At 49.2% G+C, this 19,113-nt stretch overlaps 1 protein-coding gene across 5 annotated transcripts in view; it reads left to right on the plus strand.

Annotated features, from left to right (window-relative positions):
* The window catches only part of DENND5B (DENN domain containing 5B), a gene marked incomplete at both ends in the record, with an annotated part of 120,574 nt that overhangs the window by 68,125 nt on the left and 33,336 nt on the right, over window positions 1-19,113 (plus strand). For 3 of the 5 annotated variants that reach the window (XM_084254661.1, XM_084254663.1, XM_084254664.1), the window contains 5 exons: window positions 2,444-2,631; window positions 8,340-8,870; window positions 11,368-11,599; window positions 16,774-16,924; window positions 18,783-18,876. In XM_084254661.1, coding sequence (XP_084110787.1) covers window positions 2,444-2,631; window positions 8,340-8,870; window positions 11,368-11,599; window positions 16,774-16,924; window positions 18,783-18,876 — 1,196 coding nt within the window. Of the gene's footprint in view, window positions 1-2,443; window positions 2,632-8,339; window positions 8,871-11,367; window positions 11,648-16,773; window positions 16,925-18,782; window positions 18,877-19,113 lie in introns of all 5 variants that reach the window. The other 2 variants (XM_084254660.1, XM_084254662.1) reach the window with 1 other exon arrangement.

Consider the following 19,113-nt stretch of genomic DNA (forward strand, 5'->3'; position numbering starts at 1 on the left):
GGTTTCCTGGCATGTCAAGTCCTGTCCTAGGTCTCACCTAGGGGGTGCTTCCCCCCGCCCCACGTGGACATAGAAGCCCATCTTGTTAAAAAAAATCTGACTTGTTTGTGACTGAAGCATTGGCAGACTAAATGATGACTGTTTCTTAACCAGGTGGCTCTGCACACTGCTTTTCCTAATAAAACTCCGTTAAATAAAGTTTTCCTTTAAATTATTTAAGGACCATTAAATAGTTTCTTTTCTCCCATTTCATGCTGTAAATGTAGTTTTGTTTTATAGTCTAGATCTTAGTGTTTTTTTAAGGGCCTAGCTGAGTCAGAAACATTTTATTGATTTTTTTTAAAGATATATTTATTTATGCATACAAGAGCCAGAGGTGCAAGAGGATGAGAAGATTCACAGAGACAGAGTGGGGAGCAGAACAGGCAGATCCACTGAAATACACTGCTGAGGGGAGCAGCTGGCGAGACAGGAGAGGTCTGCTGCGCCATGTGGTTTGCTCCCTGGCCAGCCGAGGATCGAACTTGTGCTGCAGAGGCTGTGAATTGCTTCATAGTGCTGTGCTTAACCCCTTGCACCACCAAGGAGGCCCCAGAAACGTTTTAAAGGAAGTGATTGTCTTAGAAACCCAATCTTTAACAACAGTACCTAGAAAAACTCTAGTAATTTTATTCTTGTAACTATAAAACTCCATAGAAGCCCATAATAAAGCAAATACCAGTTTTTAAAAGTTTGCAAATACAGGCAACACCAGTCAAGTTGTTTTTTTGTGATAACTCATCTACATAAGACGCACTACATATCTGGAATAGAGTCACGTCATAAAATATTTAAATGGTGTTGCCTTTCTCTTTCTCTGAATTTTCCATGCACCTCCTCCTCCTCCAACTCCTGGAGTGACTGTGGATGTATACCCCGCTGGGATGACCTTGCAATTTCATGTCAATTCCAGAAGACTCTAGACACAGGACAAATGTTAAAATGCAAACATTGCGGGCCTCCCTGGTGGCACAGGGGTTAAGTCCCAGCGCTATCAGGCTATCACTGACCACTACTGCCTGAGTTTGATATCCAGCCAGGGAGCTGAACCAATGGCTCAGCAGACCTCTCCTTTCTCACCCACTTCTCCCCTCAGCAGTGGATTTCAGTCAATCCACCTGTTCTGCTCCCCACTCTGTCTCTGGGGAATCCTCTCACCCCCTTTTACCTCTGGGCTACACCCCAGATCTTGTATGCATAAATAAATAAAAATAACTCTTTAAAAAAATCAATCTTTGTTTCTAAAGGGTAGTTCTGATCTCTGTAGGATCTACTGAAGCATAGTTAGAATGAGTCACTGGGTAAACATTTTCTGTATAATAAGCAGTATCCATGGCTTAATAAGTGAATACTTGAATTTTCTTTATAATGTGCCTGAACATGCACACAACTAGCTGGATATGTAAGTATCCAGGAAATAGGATTTTTTGAGTGAATCATTTTTTCTCTGGATTGTTACCATTTTCTCTTACTGAAAAATAAGTGGTTCTTGACTCTCATGTGGACAAAGTCTAATCAAGCCTATGTAAGTTGTGGCTAGCGAGCATGGTTCTATAATCTGATCCTAGTAATGCATTTATTTACTCAAAGATATTTTTCAGTACTTATTATAAGTCAGGTTATACACTAAGCTACTGAGATTAGAAAAATAAAAACACCCCAGTCCTCGGTTGAATGGATGCCACAGAAGAGAATCCTAGGGCCATCTCCCTGGATTTGGCCTGCTTCATAGTTACCTGCTCTGCTTGCCTTCCTGCTTCTAGCTCTTTGGTTGGGCGCTTTTTAGTAAAAGCAGAGACGTGTGTGTGACATACCGCAGCATCCATCAGGCTACTTCCGCACAGCTGGGCAGACAAGATGAAGCCCCCTTCTCTGGGCAGACGAGATGAAGCCCTGGTGGGCACCAGGAAGAGGAGGTGTAACAGCGGGTCCTGCCCCAGTGGAGACTGGGTTCCTTGGTGCCTCCCACCGTAGCATAGACCCAGAACTTGTGCCTTCCACAGACCCCGGGGTTCAGGTCAGCTCCCTGAGGTGGAAGACCCTCATCTCCCACAGCTCCATCATCTGCCTCACACTTGCAGGGTGAAGGGGTGTCGGGGTCACCTCCTTGACCATCCCCATCACAGAGGACATCTGTGTGCTCCAGCCAGTGCCTTCTCTGGCCTCAGCTGGCCGTGTGTGTGTGTGTGTGTGTGTGTGTGTATTTGCCGATGTGTATATATGTGTTTGTGTGTGTCTCCACCCTCACAGGAAACTGCTGAACTCCTTAATCATGGTGGACTAACACCCGCCCACTCATTGTCTGCAGGATCGTTATCATTCGTTTGCTAGCACCAGAGCCTCTTCTGGACACCGTGTTTACCAGCAGGACACTGACACATGTTCATGGCCCTTGTCCCTGCAGATTACCAGCGCCTGATGACTGTGGCTGAGGGCGTCACAGCCCTCCTGTTCCCTTTCCAGTGGCAACATGTCTACGTGCCCATCCTCCCCGCCTCCCTGCTGCATTTCCTCGATGCTCCAGTCCCCTACCTGATGGGTCTTCAGTCAAAAGAAGGAACTGACCGCTCCAAACTAGAACTTCCTCAGGAGGTAAGGCTGGGCATAGCCGTGAAGGCTGCCACTGTGGCTGAGGCTCCAGGTTCCTTGTGTGTAGGGGTGGGAAGTGGGGGTTACTGGGACATGATCCTTAATTAAACCTGGCTCAAAACAGGACCATAGGGCCTCCCTGGTGGTCTAGGGGTTAGTCTCAGCACTATCACCACTAAGGTCTGAGTTCAATCCTCGGCCAAGGAGCTGACCCACATGGTGCAGCAAACCTCTCCTGTCTCACCCACTGCTCCCCTTCCAGTGGATTTCAGTAGATCCGCCTGTTCTGCTCCCCACTCTGGCTGATGAATCCTCTCACCCCTTGCACCTCTGGCCTACACCCTAGTTCTTCTATGCAAAAATAAATAAAATTAAAAACCAAACAGGACCATGGCCAGTTTCCACAGCTTTAAATTTGTGAAGAAGGAACCAACATAGCATTATCTAATTATCTTATCATCCTGGTACCACTTCATTCCTCTTCCCACATTCAGGGCACACATGACATACAGCCCAGATTAGAATATTCTTTAAAATTACTGTGTTGATTATGTTGACTTTGATTTTTGATATCCATTCAATGAAAGATGGCACCCTTCAGCCTGCTGGGGCAAACAGAAGTATCACATCCTTTAGAGTTTTTCGTTTCCAGACCTACGGCTGGTTACCAGCCTTTTCTAAAGGTCAGCTGGGCAAGGTGATTGAGATAAAAATTCTAAACCCCGATTTTTAGGGCCCCTTAAGGTTGGACTGTTCTCTATGTGTTGGATTTTCAGATGATGCTTAGAAGAAAATAAACAGGAAGCCTTTAGAGCATTTGCTTCTCAATTTCACTTGTTAATGGTACACAGAACTGGGTTGGAAAACCTCGGAAAAGAAGTATCGATGAAAGTGTCTTGACATAGTAAAACACATAAAATGGTTCACTACATTATATTATTAGCTATTTAATTAGTGCCTGTCTTCATAAAATCATCCATGCTGTTCTTGTTTCCCAAGGAGATTCTTGTTTTCATAAGTGAATTTAAAATGAGACCTTGAGCCACAGCCATCTTACCAGTACTGGTGCCTGCAGTTGTCCACCACTTCCCTTATTCAAGTCAGTGTTTCTCTTCCTAAACAAACATTTTTTTAAAAGATTTATTTATTTATTCATATAAGCACTGGGTACAGTCAGAAGTGCGAGAGGGTAAGAGAATTCACCAGAGCCAGAATGGAGAGCAGACCAGGCAGACTGACAAAATACACTGCTGAGGGGAGCAGCGGGCGGCAGGAGAGGTCTGCGCGCCATGTGGGACCCTCGCCAGCAGCCAGGGATCGAACTGGCATTGCAGAGGCTGCGGGCAGCTTTGCAACCCAGCATTCAACCACTGCATCACCAGGGAGGCCCCCAAACAAACATTCTGAATCAATGACTTCATGCAGCTCGTGTTAAACACCCCTGCAAATGGTCTTACTCTTTTTTGGTTTTGGGCTTTGCCTCCCTCATATGCCTCTTGTCTCTGTTCAGGCATACCCCTGGTTCCTCTTTCACTAGATTAATCTAAGCATCTGGTTGGTTCCAAGAAGTAAATCCTTTCAAATGTCAAGGAAAAAGGACTAGAGCAGCCAAATGCATTTCACTTTAAGAATTAAACAGCAATACTCTGCTGTGCACCTAGTCTGATTACAGGTTCCTAAGATGGTATTTTATAAGACTCTTTGTGTATAGAAGTCTCTTTCCATTGTTTTTGTTTGGGTAACAGTTGTTGAGAGTCCTTAAAGCCCCACCTTGCGCTATCTATGGCAGGAAGCCTTTCCATCTTCACTGTACATCCTCTGACTCCAAGATAAACATACTTCAGAATATGAAGGTCCTTGTGTGAGTGTCTGGTTTTCTAATTTCTCATTCATGAAATCAGCACCGTTTAAGGAGACACAGTCCCACGTGCCACAGTGTAGACTAAAGCACAGGCGCAGTGGAGGAGCATGCATGGGGAGAAGGCTGATGGCCTCGTGTCACTGTGCTCTGGTGTTTTACAATGGGGAGACATCATCTACTTGGGGGAGGGAGTCGGTATGAAAATAACCACTTAGAGAAAGTGATTCGATTGTGCTCACTGGGGAAACACACACGTGCTTTCCCTGGGAACTAAAATAAAACCACAGCTAAAAATAGTGCCAGGGCTCACGGCCCAACCGTGAGCATGATGTGCACAAAATGATCATCTCAGGAGGTGCAATCTGGGGCGTTAGCTGACGGCGAAACCACACAGACTCAAAACGGACTGCCAGTCATTTGCCTGCAATTCCACAGCAGTGCCCCTGGCAGCCATCTGTTGGGCTGTCTGGGGGAGTTGGGTGCGGGATGGCAGAGGGAAGGGCCTCGGGCTAGCTGCACAGAACAGCACCTCCCCTTGGACTTGTAGTAAGTGATGGACAGACTGTCAGGCCTGAGACTGGAGCAGAACTGCTTTGGCCTCCTGCCTTTTGTTGTGTCCTGCCCAGAGATTCTAGGAATGTTCTTCTCCAATTTGTCCCAGTGGCAGCCCCATCAGCCATGGAGAGATGAGCCCAGCTGCCCTTCCCGGACCCCTTCTTCTCCTGCCACCGAGCTGGAGGCTTCAAATTGAGCCGGCTGGCTCCAGGACATGGGGATGAGGCACCCACAAGTCCCAGAGATACCAGCACACACAGCAACTAGGAGAGTGAACTCAGACCATGGGGATACCCGGAGCTTGGGTACCGCTGCTGAGGGGTCACCTGCCTCAGCACCCCACCTTAAAGGTGCCGACAGGGTTTTTAACTGGAAGTAACTGTCTCATGTAGATTTGTGGGCAGTTGCTCAGTAAAAATGTGGAACTAGGACCTCCCTGGTGGCGCAAGGGGTTAAGACACAACCTATGAAGCTATCCGCAGCCACTGCAGCATGAGTTCGAACCCCAGCCAGAGAGCAACCCACATGGCGCAGCAGACCTCTCCTGACTCACCCACTGCTCCCCTCAGCAGTGTATTTCTGTAGATCTGCCTGTTCTGTTCCCCTCTGTCTCTGGTGAATCCTTGCACACCCCGTACTTCTGGCCTGCACCCCTGTTCTTGTATGCATAAATAAATCTTTTTAAAAAATGGAACTATCAAGCCTTAAATCAACACAAGGCTGGCTATTGAGCATCTTTTTCAGTGTTTGTAATATTCCTCAAACCCTTTATGAAATTTAATGGTGTGAAGATGAGAAAGTCCCTTCTCCGAAAGTCCCAATGTGTGGGATTCTTGTTTGTGTGAGAAAATGGGGCTTCTGGTTTTTTCCTCGATAAGTGTTCCTGGCCTGAGTTCATTTTTCCTGTCTGTACTTTGTGAGGCTCGAGGCTCCACCTGGGGCCCTTCCAAACAGACTTAGGTGGGTGCAGAGCCCCGTGAGATGGGCGCCCCCTGGCCACCAGTCTTCAGCTCTGTAGTGACTACCGGGGCTTGGCAAGTTCAGCATTTCCCAAGATGAATTCTTGTCCCTGTTCATAGCTGGAAGGGCTGGAAAGGTCTGCAGGGAGGCATTAGTGAAGGAGGCAGTAAAAATGCAGAGCCGGGGACTGCTGGTCAGCACGGGGTGAGCACGTTAGTTAGTGGGTTTTCCATCTGCTGAGTCACGCCCTTGAATGACAGTGACTTACTTGGTCCTCTTAGCCTTTCCGGGGACCTGATTCCCAAAGACTGTGACACACATGCAGAGGCAGATTTAAAGGAAGCCATAGGCAGTGCCACTCTTCTTTGGTTTAGAGGAAAATGCTGGCACTGGAGCAGACATGGGGGGAGGAGCCCCTCAGCCACTGGCCGTCTGCGCGTGCTTGTCTGACATGGGCCCCCGAGTCTCCTCTCTGCTTGGGCCTCAATTTCTTCAGAGGTTATTTCAGGCTTAAGAGTTCAGGTTGAGGGCCTCCCCAGTGGTGCAGCGGTTGAGCGCTAGGCTGCAAAGCTGCCCGCAGCCTCTGCAGTGCCATTTCCATCCCTGGCCGCCGGGCGAGGGTCCCACATGGCGCGCAGACCTCTCCTGCCGCCCGCTGCTCCCCTCAGCAGTGTACTTCGGTCCTTCTGCCTGCTCTGCTCCCCGCTCTGGCTCTGGTGAATTCTCTCACCTTCCCACGCTTCTGACTGTACCCAGTGCTTGTATAAATAAATAAATAAATCTTTAAAAAAAAAATTCAGGTTGAGTCCCTGTTGTGGGGTGGCGGGGTACGCTGAGATTTTGCTGCTTGTCACTCAGATGGCCCTCTAGTTGACCTGGGGATGGAGCTCAGTCCTCACACCACATCATCTGTGCTGGTTCTGAGGTGGGGTGAAAAAGGGGGAACACTCCCTGGGGCCCCCAGTCCTCAGGACCTGGTGGACAGTCAGGGTTTTGTGAAGCACCTGGCCCCTTGTGTTTCCCTCACGTACTTGAAAATAGTCATCTCTTTATTCAAAATCTAGAACATAAATCAACTGAAGAAAACATCTCTTCTGATTTCTGTCTCCTCTCTCCTCAGCTTACAAACATTCCCCCAGCCACCTCTTCCCTAAGGTTTTTGGGTGAAACTGATGGAGGCTGAGAGTAGAAAATTTGGGATGGAAGTGTCACAAGGCCAGAAACTGGAGGTGGCGGTAGAGATGATGCACACAGTCCTTAAACCAACTATAGTAAGGAAAACCCTTAGGTCCAACTGCTGCAGGAGTATCAGAGGCTGCAGGAAGGATCTGGAGGCGAAGACAGAGGTGGGATGTAGAGATGGAGGCCACTGTAGAGAATCCTGGTCCTCACAAATCAACCTAGTCACACCCTAGAATTAACAATTCATAGCAATCCCAAAGGAATGAACTCTGCCCCCCCCCAAAAAAAAAGGGAACACTCTAACAGTGTAATTGCTCCCCTGGTGAGAGGCAGCTCTCCCTCCTGCCCATGTCTATGCAGGCATCTTCTCCTGTCCTTTCTTTTATATAATAGACCTGCCCCTTTGGATATAACCAAAAGTCTCTGCCTCGTGGGGAAACTCACTTGTGCCTCTAAAAGGGACGGTCTGGTGAAACTTTACTCAGTGGTAATCCAAGGACCTCACTCTGAACCCAACACCCCTCCAAAAAGACTTCAAAATCCTCCCACCAATTACCCAAGGGACCCTCATCTGCTGTACCCAGCGGGCCCCTGCTCCCTCCCCTCCACTCTGCCCCTTTTGTCTAAATGCTTCTGAAATGGTTTTGCTTTCCAAGAGTTTGAAGATAATTCTGGATAAAGTGAAAACATGTGGATTTTCTGTAAACTGGATTGCTCTTTGCTAATGTCATCCCAATGTTGGGTTCTACAGATGCTAAATTTTGGCAATTCCTGTTAATTCTAAATTACACTGGATGCTAGAGTGGTGGAAAGACCCAGAGAGTTGAGGCTTTTTCCAGAGCATCCCGGTGTCTCCTGTGTGGGGGTCCACACACCTGTCCCTGTTGGGCTGTTTAAGAACACCCAGGGGCATGTGCATTATAGTGAACTGACATGGCCCAGAGAAAATGAGTGGGTGGATAGTGAAGTTGGCATAAAAATAGGGAAAGGTTTTGACAAAGAGATTTATTTTTAAAAGAATAAGAAAGTCGTAACCTTGAGAAGATTAACATACTCCTGACCTACGATTTCACCTGTAGCCGTTGGCAGACATACTATAAAACATACAATGTCCTTATTTTCACACCTGCTCACGTCTTTGTTTCTTCTTCAGGCCAATTTGTGTTTTGTGGACATTGACAACCACTTCATCGAGTTGCCAGAGGAATTCCCCCAGTTCCCCAACAAAGCAGCTTTCATCCAGGAGCTCTCCGAGGTGCTGCTCCAGTTCGGGATCGCGCCCGAGGGCCGGGTGCAGGACAGCGAGAGCGCCACCAAGCTGCAGAGCTTGGTCCTGAGCGACCTGGTCATCGACAAGAAGAACGGCAACGTGGCCCCCAATGACATCAACGTGTACAACCTGCTGCAGGGCAACGAGACCCTCGCCCGCCTGCACGCTCTGGCTAAGCGGACCGGGGTGGCCGTGGAAAGCATGAGCCTGCCCAGCTCCCTGGGTGACAAGGATGTGAAACTGCAGTGCGAGGGGGCCGAGCTGCGGGACCACCAGCTCAATGTGCAGCTCCGGGAGGTGTTTGCCAACCGCTTCACACAGATGTTCGCAGACTACGAGGCCTTCGTCATCCAGACGGCGCAGGACATGGAGTCCTGGCTGACCAACCGCGAGCAGATGCAGAACTTTGACAAAGTAACGACTCTACTGTTTCCCTTCTGTGGTTGTCAGGGCCAGACTCCCTAGTTCCCTTCACTTGTCTTAAAACTCAGATCTTCCCTCTGTTCCTTCCCACAAAGGGTCTTTCTTTGCCTGTCTTTTACACTGGGTAAAACAATTTGACAGGAGAGCAGATCGGCCAGCTCGTGAATAAGCTGGTCACCCAATAGTGTATTAAGCTGCCCTTGAGCTCATTTTTAAGTTCCCCTTCCTGTGAAGACACTTGAGCTCTAGAAGCCCTTCCATTTCACAGGTTTTTTCCAATCTACTGACATTACCAGACCTCGGACAGGTCTCCCATTTGCCCTTACTTTCGGATCAAGTCAATGAAACTGATTCCTTTTCTAGTAAATCCTTATTCCTATGTTTCATTTTCATCCTGTTTTGAAGCTGCAACTTAAAGGTGACCTTTAGTTTCAGAAGCCAAACTGTTGTCTTGTTCTCAGGTCAGTGGTGAGTAACTGGCTTGGGTTTTATGAGTAGAAGTCAAAGGCTGGATTCGAGTTTCGGAAAGAGGACAGAGAGTGACACCAGCCTTCGATGGTCCTGCTGAAGTCGAAGCTTCTTTCTAGGATTTACTCCGGGGTGTTCTTCTGCCAGGTTTTCTTGCCGTAGCCACCAGATTTTTTTTTTTTCCCAGACAGAAGCACTTAGGGCTGTGCTAACCATGTCAGGTCCCCGGAGCCTAGTCCCAGCCTTGCCTGCGGCATGGTACGTGCAGACACCAGATGAGCTATTAGCGTGAATCACCATTTTTTGCTAAATGTTGTTTGTGTGTCAGGAAACACCTCTCAGAGGGGCTGATGCATGCTGGGAGGCTAATGTAAAGCCTTGGAGCATCTGGCAAATAAGTATTAATAAAACATTTTTGTAAAGGTAGGTAGCATAAAAAGATTCTTTTCTGATTTGATCATTATATAAACTATGCTGAACAGTTATGACGCACTTTGTGTTTGAGAAAGAATCTTTAACGTTAAGAAGCCTTTACTTCTCCAGACAAATTCCTGCTCTTCAGCTCCTTTCTCATTAAGCTTAACCATTTTTCCATGTTTTTTTTTTTTTTTTTTCCTATTCAGCTTGAAGCTAATCTGTGTACACTCATGATTTATCCTCAGGCCATTCAAATTCTTATCTGAATCGAGTGCTGGCACTTTCTTCCCTCTTCATCTTTCTGTGGCTCTGAACTATAAATGGAATTCTTTTTATATTGCCCCTAGAGAAAGGAGCATTTCATGTTGGACTCGAGAAGGGGTAATCATCTCCCTTTCCACCAGAAAATGTTGTGGGACCCTCACACATTAGTCTTGCAGGGCCAGTCTCTGCTGCCCTCCTGGGCGCCGCCATGGCTTGACCATCACAGCAGACACTGGGCCCTCCCAGGAAATAAGGCATTTTGCTCTGTAAGAAGTTATATTAATATTTATCTTCACATTTCACCTTCAGAGAACCTTTCTGTCCCCGTGAACCTTTCTCTGGCTATTTGGATTTATGCAAAGACATCTGTGCTATGAAGGCACTTACACTTACTTCTACAAGGAAGTGTTTGCAAGCCTTCCTAGATATTAAATGAAAAGTGAATATGTAAGGAAGAGCTGATGAGTCTCAGCTGGGACTCATCCCTGGCTTCTGCCTCACCACACTGACCAAAGAGAATGAGCGGCAGGACCAGTCCAGCAATTGAAATAGTAGACCGCTTCCACATGTCAGCCCATACCAAGTTGCAGCTAGCATTTCCTTGCACCCAGGGACCTGAGGAGCCACAGGGAAGGGAGCCCTTTAAATCAGAAACTGGCCACAGTGCAGGTGCCGGTTCCCATGGCAACCAAGCTGGATGGGTGTGTCTGCAGGCTCAGTTGCCTCTGGGTGGTTTTTAGGCAGTGCTGTTTCCAGTATTGAAGTCCCAGCTAGTCTGCCAGCACTGCTCTGGCAGGAGTTTGATCTGGAGTCAGTGCTCACCCATCAATCTCTAATGGTGTTGGGGCCTCAAAAAGCAGACTAGAAAAAGAACCAAAAGATCTCACCCACACAGTCACATTCCATGTTGGTTTTAGAGTCACTACCTGCGTGTGCTGCTGCCAGGGCAGCAGTGTCAGTTACCACTACCTGGTGACCAGGGCCACTCCCTGGGCTGGGCCTGGCCAGTAGACCAGAGGCCTCAGCTCTCTGGGGCCAGCGGTTACGCTAGTGGTCAGGAAACACTGGCCATCATGGTACAGCCACCCCTTCTCATCAAGGTGCCCCTCTGTCCACGGAGGGCATGCAGGTTGAAAGACAGGACCCCTGCCAGAGGCCCGGTGAGCTGAACTCCATGAACTGAGCAGAAGGGCAGGAAAAGTGGTTTCTGGATTTCAAGCCACAGTCTGCATGATTGGGTTGACAAAGGGTGTCTCCTACCCCAGATAACGCAGGGATTCGTCACTTGGTGTAGACACAGTCTCCCTGCTCTAACGAGTCCCCAATTCTCTCATTGCAGGCCTCCTTCCTGTCTGACCAGCCGGAACCTTACCTGCCCTTCCTTTCACGCTTCATTGAAACACAGATGTTTGCCACCTTCATTGATAATAAAATCATGTCTCAGTGGGAAGAGAAGGATCCTCTGCTGCGAGTCTTTGACTCCCGCATTGAGAAGATCCGACTATACAATGTGAGGGCGCCCACCTTGAGGACATCCATCTACCAGAAGTGTAGCACCCTGAAGGAAGCAGGTACACTCGCCTTGCCCACTGAGCTCAGCTCCCCCCGCCCCCATCCCTGTGCTTGCACAGTCGCCCCTTAAACCAGAGCATGAATGTCCAGCTGTGGATGGGGACTTACCCTGAGCTCTGGCCACCGGAGCTTTCTCTAGCTCTGACCCCTGTGAGTTCCAGGACCGCCCTTTCCATCGCACCCCCTCTCACCACAGAAGAGAACAGACGCCAGCGGGGGTCATGGAGTGTACTACAAGAGGCTCTGGTCTCCGGCTCCCTGTCTTTACTGTCTTAGTGAAAACAATGTTGATTTCTACTTGCTGTGCATATTCCCTTCTTATGTCTGCCCTCTTTTCTCTTCATCCAAGAAAAGCATTCCATTAAAATGACCAATCTGAGATGCTTCCTAACTCTCAATACTAAAACTGTGTTTATGTCAGTCGAGTATTTATGTTCATCTCAGTAGGTCCGTTTATTGAATTAAAATCCCCAGATCCTTGCAGTTAAACTAGAGGCTCCCCCTTCCCCACACTAGCCTTGTCCTCAGAGAATCACAGTTCTCATCTGGCAGTGCACCCCACGGCTGGCTGGTCTGGCCAGCCTCCCACGCGGGACATCATGGCAAGTGCTTCACTTGCGTTTTTGCCTTTATCGTAACAGCAAGGCCTGTGGGCATCTTTTTTTTTTTTAAGATTTATTTATGCATACAAGAACTGGGGTGCAGGCCAGAGATATGGGGATGAGAGGATTCACCAGAGACAGAGTGGGGAGAAAGGAGAGGTTTGCTGCGCCATGTGGATCACCCCAGCTGGCCGGAGATCGAATTCAGGCCTCAGAGGCTGTCAATAGCTTGCTAATGCTGAGACTTAATCCCTGTGCCACCAGGGAGGCCCCCAGAGGGCATCTTTGCTTTCGTCATACTGCCAGCCTCATTGGAGGGGTGGAGGGCCTGCCTCTGGCCTGCAGCATTCGTGAGGGTCAGAGCCGGGCCCAGGCCCAGGTTAGGGCAACTCTGGCAGCAGCAAGCCCGGATGCGGGCCATTAGCTGCACCTCCTACAAACAGACACAGGGCCTGCGCCCATCCCCTCAGTCTCACATGCCTGCAGGGTCTGTGCCCCACTCTTTGTGCCAGGTAGACTGATAGCTGTCACCCAAGTGCCCCTGTTGGTCCTCCCCTTCGAATGTAGGAGAGGTGTAAGAGCACCTTTTCTTGGGGAGTAAAAGGAGGCAGCAGGTGTGAGTTTCCTGGCTCTGCCCTGTTCCTTACCCTGCTGCTGCTGCATTTCCATGTTCAGGGCATGGCGGGACAGGCCTCAGTGTCAGCGTGTTTCAGAAAAGCAGCGTGTGAGCCAAGGCCTTCGCCGTTGGTGGCCGTCCTCTCTGGTCTCCCTGAGTCCCATCCTGTTCACACCTGCTGAGGAGCACCCCAGGAAGAGCCATCCCCTCTGTGTTTCTGGAGGCTCGGGGTGGAGAGTGCATGAAACAGCCCAAGTCTCTTAGGAGGGCGCCTCAGCTGCCCTGTGAGCGACGCCCTTGCCCAGGAAAGTCCCTTCCTCTCTCTGGACAGAGATCCTAGCGGAGGGAGCTGCAGGCTGCGATGAGTGTACTTCCACAGTCTTTTCCGTGCAGTGGACTGTCTTTCAGGCTCTCATAGAGTTTGCTGCTCTTGAAGACTGTTTAGGACAGAAGGCGGCAAGGTGCTCACCCCTCAAAAGTGCTTTGGTTCTTTCTTTGATCAGATGAAATCGTCCTCGCTATCCCCAACAAAAAAAAAATGCAGAAATTGAGATTTTGTTGTAGTCACTGGATTTTTTTTTTTTATTTTTGCTTTTTGTTTTGCCTCTAATGAAAAAGAAGTCTGGACCACTGTGAGGTCTGTGGCAGAGGCCTTCTGTGGGGCCCTGTCAGCAGGGCCGGTGATGGTGAAGCTCTCTCTTCCCATACCTGTCTTAGCTCATGGACACCCTCACCCGGCCTGACCATCTACGGGCAGCCCACAGCCTCTGCAGCAGGAGCATTGTCGTTCCCGAGAGCCCAGGGCCCACTGGTTCAGGACTTGCTGAGCCAGCAGTGCTGGGTGCAGACCCTGTCGGGAACAGCTCGATGTCAGGGTTCTCTGTCATTAAATCCAGTGGAAAATCTGAAGCTACTTTTCTTTGTCCTTTGTGGAGGACAGCCATTCCCTGTGCCAGAGATGGAGCTTTGTGGCCTTTGATGGAACAGACAGGGTGGGAAGTCAGGCAGGGCATTCATGTTGGGAAGCCAAGCCTGACTCTGCCCAGCCTCTCTGCTCACTGTGTTTTGCATGGTGCAGGTGTAGACTGATTGTGAGATCCAGGGGCTTGACTGAACACTAAGTATCCTTTCACATTGAAACTTGCATCCTTTATCCAGCAGAGATCTGACTACTATTTCAAGAAAGTTACATATCAAAAATATAAGGACCTCGGGCCTCCCCGCTGGCGCAGCGGTTGAGCGCTGGGTTGCAAAGCTGCCGGCGGCCTCTGCGGCGCCGGTTCGATCCCAAGCTGCTCCGCTTCCTGCCCACCGGAGGAGGGTCCCACATGGCGCGCAGACCTCTCCTGCCGCCCGCTGCTCCCCTCAGCAGTGTACTCCGGTCCTTCTGCCTGCTCTGCTCCCTGCTGTGGCTCTGGTGAATTCTCTCACCCTCCCACGCTTCTGACTGTACCCAGTGCATGTATAAACAAACAAACAAATAAATAAATAAAATACGTGAAAAAAAAATATATAAGGACCTCAAAAAAGTTTGGATGGGGGCCTCCCTGGTGGCCTAGGGGTTAAGTCTCAGCACTATCACCACTATGGCCTGCATTCCAACCCTGGCCAGGGAGCTGAGCCACATGGCACAGCAGATCTCTCCTGTCTCACCCACTGCTGCCCTCAGCAGTGTATTTCAGTAGATCCACCTGTTCTGCTCCCCACTCTGTCTTTGCTGTCTTTGATGAGTCCTCTCAGCCCCCCACCCCAGCCCGGCACCTCCCGGTTCTTCTACACAAAAACAAATCTTAAAAAAAAGTTTTGGATAGGGCCTCCCCCATGGCTCAGCGGTTGAGCGCTGGGTTGCGAAGCTGCCCGCAGCCTCTGCAGTGCCAGTTCGATCCCTGGCTGCTCCCGGCCACCGGAGGAGGGTCCCACATGGTGCGCAGACCTCTCCTGCCACCCGCTGCTCCCCTCAGCAGTGTACTTCGGTCCTTCTGCCTGCTCTGCTCCCCTCTCTGGCTCTGGTGAATTCTCTGACCCTCCCGCGCTTCTGACTGTACCCAGTGCTTGTATGTATGTATAAATAAATAAATAAATCTTTAAAAAAAAAAAAGTTTTGGATAAATTCCCACGGGTTACAAAGACAAATAAGGGAGTTGAAAGCAGCTTTCTAGCATTTGGAAGTATAAGTCACATAGGGCAGTGGTGACTGCCACAGAGCCCCCCCCCCTCACCCCTTAATACTGCCTCCGCCTCTGCCTGGAGACACAGACACCCAGACATCCCGACTCCGGGAGGGCTTGGGTGGAGCGGGCCCCTGAGCAAGTTCTGTCACCAGAGTGGAATTTGCCATGGACACACCCCTCCATACCCAAAAAAAGATTCCTTAGAATATATTTGAGGAATAACCACCAGTGCTTGATCTGCTGGTGTTGAAGGAGGTAATGACTTACTCTGTGACTTATTTCTAAAAATCCCCCCTTGCATTTCTCTGCATGTCCTGGTTGTCACCCAGCCATGGGTTCTCCTTGTCCTCCCTTGAGCAAGTGCCAAACAGAAGTGCGGGGCCTAGTCTCACTTCCCACATGTTATATTTGCTCTTGGAAATTCAGTTGACAAAAGACATTTAAGATCAAATTCTTTGCCAGGGAAATAGTTCACTGTTTCTTGGGTCTTTGAGATGGCCTCCTCCTTTAAGTGGTCTTAAAATAGAAATGTTGAATAATCCTATCTTTTAACTTGGCCTATTTCATTCTTCAAACAGTCAGTTCTTATCCTCTGGACATTCTCTAAATGCCTGCTGGTCTTATTTTTCTCTGCGTTATCCCTCTTGACCTCATCCACACCCCTCCTACGTCCCCTCCATCCCCCATGGGCACGTGACTGTTGGCAGGAAATGAGGTCACAAACTTTGCACAGCTCCTGGTTTTACAAATGGAGGACCTGTGAGCCCTTTGGGGTCTTTACACAAAGGAATTAAGTCATGGAAGGCTGCCATGTTTGCTTTTTCCTCCCCTTGTCTTTCAGCTGAAGGAAAATATTTATTTATTTATTTATTTATTTATTTATTTATTTATTTATTTATTTATTTATTTATTTATACAAGCACTGGGGTATAGGCCAGAGGCACGGGAGGGTGAGAGAATTCACCAGAGACAGAGCAGGGAGCAGAACAGGCAGAAGGACCGAAATACACTGCTGAGGGGAGCAGCAGGCGAGACAGGAGAGGTCTGCCTCGCCATCTGGGAATCTCCCTGGCTGGCCGGGAATCGAACTGGCGTTGCAGAGGCCGTGGACTGCCTCACAGCGCTGTGCTCAGCCTGCTGTGCCACTGGGGAGGTGCTCAAGGAAAATGTTTTATTTGCCATCATTTTCTTTCATGAGGTACTCAACCATATTTCACTTCCGAATTTCCTACTAAAAGAAAGTTGTTTCAGCACCCAAGTACAGATTTTTCAATGCCGCTGCCCTCCCTTTGATAATGGCAGAAAATACCAATGAAAATTAATTATCCAGTATTTATTTAAAATTAACCCTTTTATACTAGGTTGTAATGATTTCTGAAATGCTTTTGTAAAGTCTATTTCAGAGTGGTATAAAAACTGAGTTCTGGGCCTCCCCTGGTGGTGCAGCGGTTGAGCGCTGGGCTGTGAAGCTGCCTGCAGCCTCTGCAGCGCCGGTTCAATCCCCAGCTGCCAGGAGGGTCTGGTGTGCAGACCTCTCCTGCTGCCGGCTGCTCCCCTCAGCAGTGTATCGTCAGTCTGCCTGTTCTATTCCCCACTCTGGCTCTGGTGAATCTCTCACCCTCCCATGCTTCTGACTGTACCTAGTGCTTGTATAAATAAATAAATAAATCTTAAAAAAAAAAAAAAAAGACTGCATTCCTCATAAGTGCATGGGTGGGGAGAGCATTATTTTGCAAGATTTAGCCAACAGGATGTCTGTAATTTGTCATAAATTTAATTTATAGCCCAGTCAATTGAGCAGCGACTGATGAAAATGGATCACACTGCGATCCACCCACATCTGCTGGACATGAAAATTGGTCAAGGCAAATACGAGCAAGGCTTCTTTCCAAAGTTGCAGTCTGATGTCTTGGCAACAGGACCAACTAACAACAAGTAAGTGTGTCCATCCCCCAAATAGTGGGAGGAAGAATGAATGAAGCCTGGAGCCATGCAGCTCTGATGGGGGTGGGGCCATGCGGGCCGCTAGCACCTTAGCAGTCAGGCTGCTTTTTATAAGAGCACGTTACCCCATTTGAAATGTGGATTGATACTTTCTGAATATTTCACCTATAATCCCAACACATAAAATGATCCAAAGAACAAAGACTTTTTTTCTTTCTCAAGTCATGTGTACTTGGGGATAGTTACACGAATGCAGGCTAATGGAATTGGAAAGTCATGCTTCCATCATCTCTATTCATCTGCTATTACAAAAAAAACCTCTGAACTCGGGCGCTTAAAAGAACATAACTTTATTTTTTCAAAGTGCTAGAAGCTGGAAATCAACAATCAAGGGATGGGTGGGGCTGTGCCCCCTCTGAGGCCTCTGGGGAGGCTCTTTCCTGCCCCGTTGAGTTTCTGGTGGCCCCAGCGATTGTGGCAGCAGATTCCAGCCTCTGCCTCCATGTTCACTGGGCTTCCAGCCTTCTGTGTCCGTGTCCATATTTCCCTCTTCTTATTTTTTTATTTTTTTAAAGATTTATTTATTTATGCATAAGAGCTGGGGTATAGGCCAGAGGTGCGGGAGGTGAGAGGATTCTCCAGAGACAGAGTGGGGAACAGAACAGGTGGATTGACTGAAACACACTGCTGAGGGGAGCAGCGGACGAGACCGGAGAGGTCTGCCTCACCATGTGGGTTTCTCCCTGGCTGGCCGGGGATTGAACTTGTGCTGCAGAGGCTGTGGATTGCTTCATAGTGTGTTGCTTAACCCCTTGTACCGCCAGGGAGGCCCTTCCTATTTTTTTAAATAATGTTTATTGAAGTTTTTGTTGGTCTGCAACATTGTGGGTGACATTTGGGTACAAGTTCATGCCCCCGTGGATGTATGTTGTCACCCCACACCCTCTGCCAAAGCCCATCATCCTCCACCACAGCCCCAGGCCCATCCCCCTGTGCTCCCACCAGATGCTCCTCTTCTTAGAGGGACTTCCCGAGGTTGGGTTGGGGCCCAGCTTAGTCATGTCATCCACATGGACCAGTGGCTTCAAGAAGAGCATTTTCAGGGCTGATTAGGGATGAACTGAAGGTCCAGAGGGGACCCAAAGGTAGGGTCCCATTCACATCTAAACTGTGAAAGCAGCTTACAGAGAGCAATGAGAAGGAGACCTCAGGTCATCGTGGCGACACCAGCAGGCTTGTGAGTGGAGAGAATGGGGACAGTGGAAGAGGGGTCAGTGCCGCAGCTGGGAGGGGCCAGAGCACCATTCAGGGTGCGGTGGCCAGTATGTCTTACCCACTGGGGTTAGAGGAAAGATGAGCTCCCTGTGTGCGCGGCATTGAAGTCTAGGGAGGAGGAGTGGGGAGGGCGTGGCCTCTTTCCCTGGGTTAAGAAAGCAGGTCTTGGTGGGGCTGGGGGTGAGTGATAGAGAGGGCACCGGAGGGAAACCGGTTGCTGTCGGGGATGGCTGCACAGGGGAGCGGAGGGGGTTCACCAGGGCAGGGTGCTGGTCGGTGGGAGGACAGAAAGGGGGAGATGCCTACAAGGGAGACACTGCTTTTTTGAACTTCAATTTTTAAAAAGCCTTGATAGTGCCCGTCTTTATGAACACACTGAGCCCCAGGGGCTCGTGTGCTGCTCTGTGGGCCAACCCTGTGGAAGGAACTCAATGAAGAAACTTCATCTGAGGGAATCCGTTGAAAAATAAGCGCTGTGGGTCTTTTGAGCCTTCCCGCTTTCCCATGTAAAGAGAAATGGGGCTTCACGATGGGGGCGGGTGTTCACCTGGGCCCGGGCATGGCTGTCTTTCAGCCGCTGGGTCAGCCGCAGCGCCACCACGCAGCGCAGGAAGGACCGACTCCGCCAGCACCCCGAGCATGTGGGACTGGATAACGACCTCCGAGAGGTACATGGGGGGCAGAGGTGGGGGTGGGGGGGCCAGAGGCTGGGGCAGGGAGGGGGGCGAAGGTACCCATTTTTGAAATGGCTCTCTTCTATTTTTAAATAATTCTTTGTACTCATAGCAGAAAACATCTGTCATTTTCCATTTTTTTTAAACATCTTTTTTTTTTAAGATTTATTTTTATTTATTTATGCATACAAGAACTGGGGTGTAGGCCAGAGGTGCAAGGGATGAGAGGAT

The sequence above is a fragment of the Talpa europaea genome (genome assembly GCF_964194135.1).
Source record: "Talpa europaea genome assembly, chromosome: 15".
Taxonomy (NCBI): domain Eukaryota; kingdom Metazoa; phylum Chordata; class Mammalia; order Eulipotyphla; family Talpidae; genus Talpa; species Talpa europaea.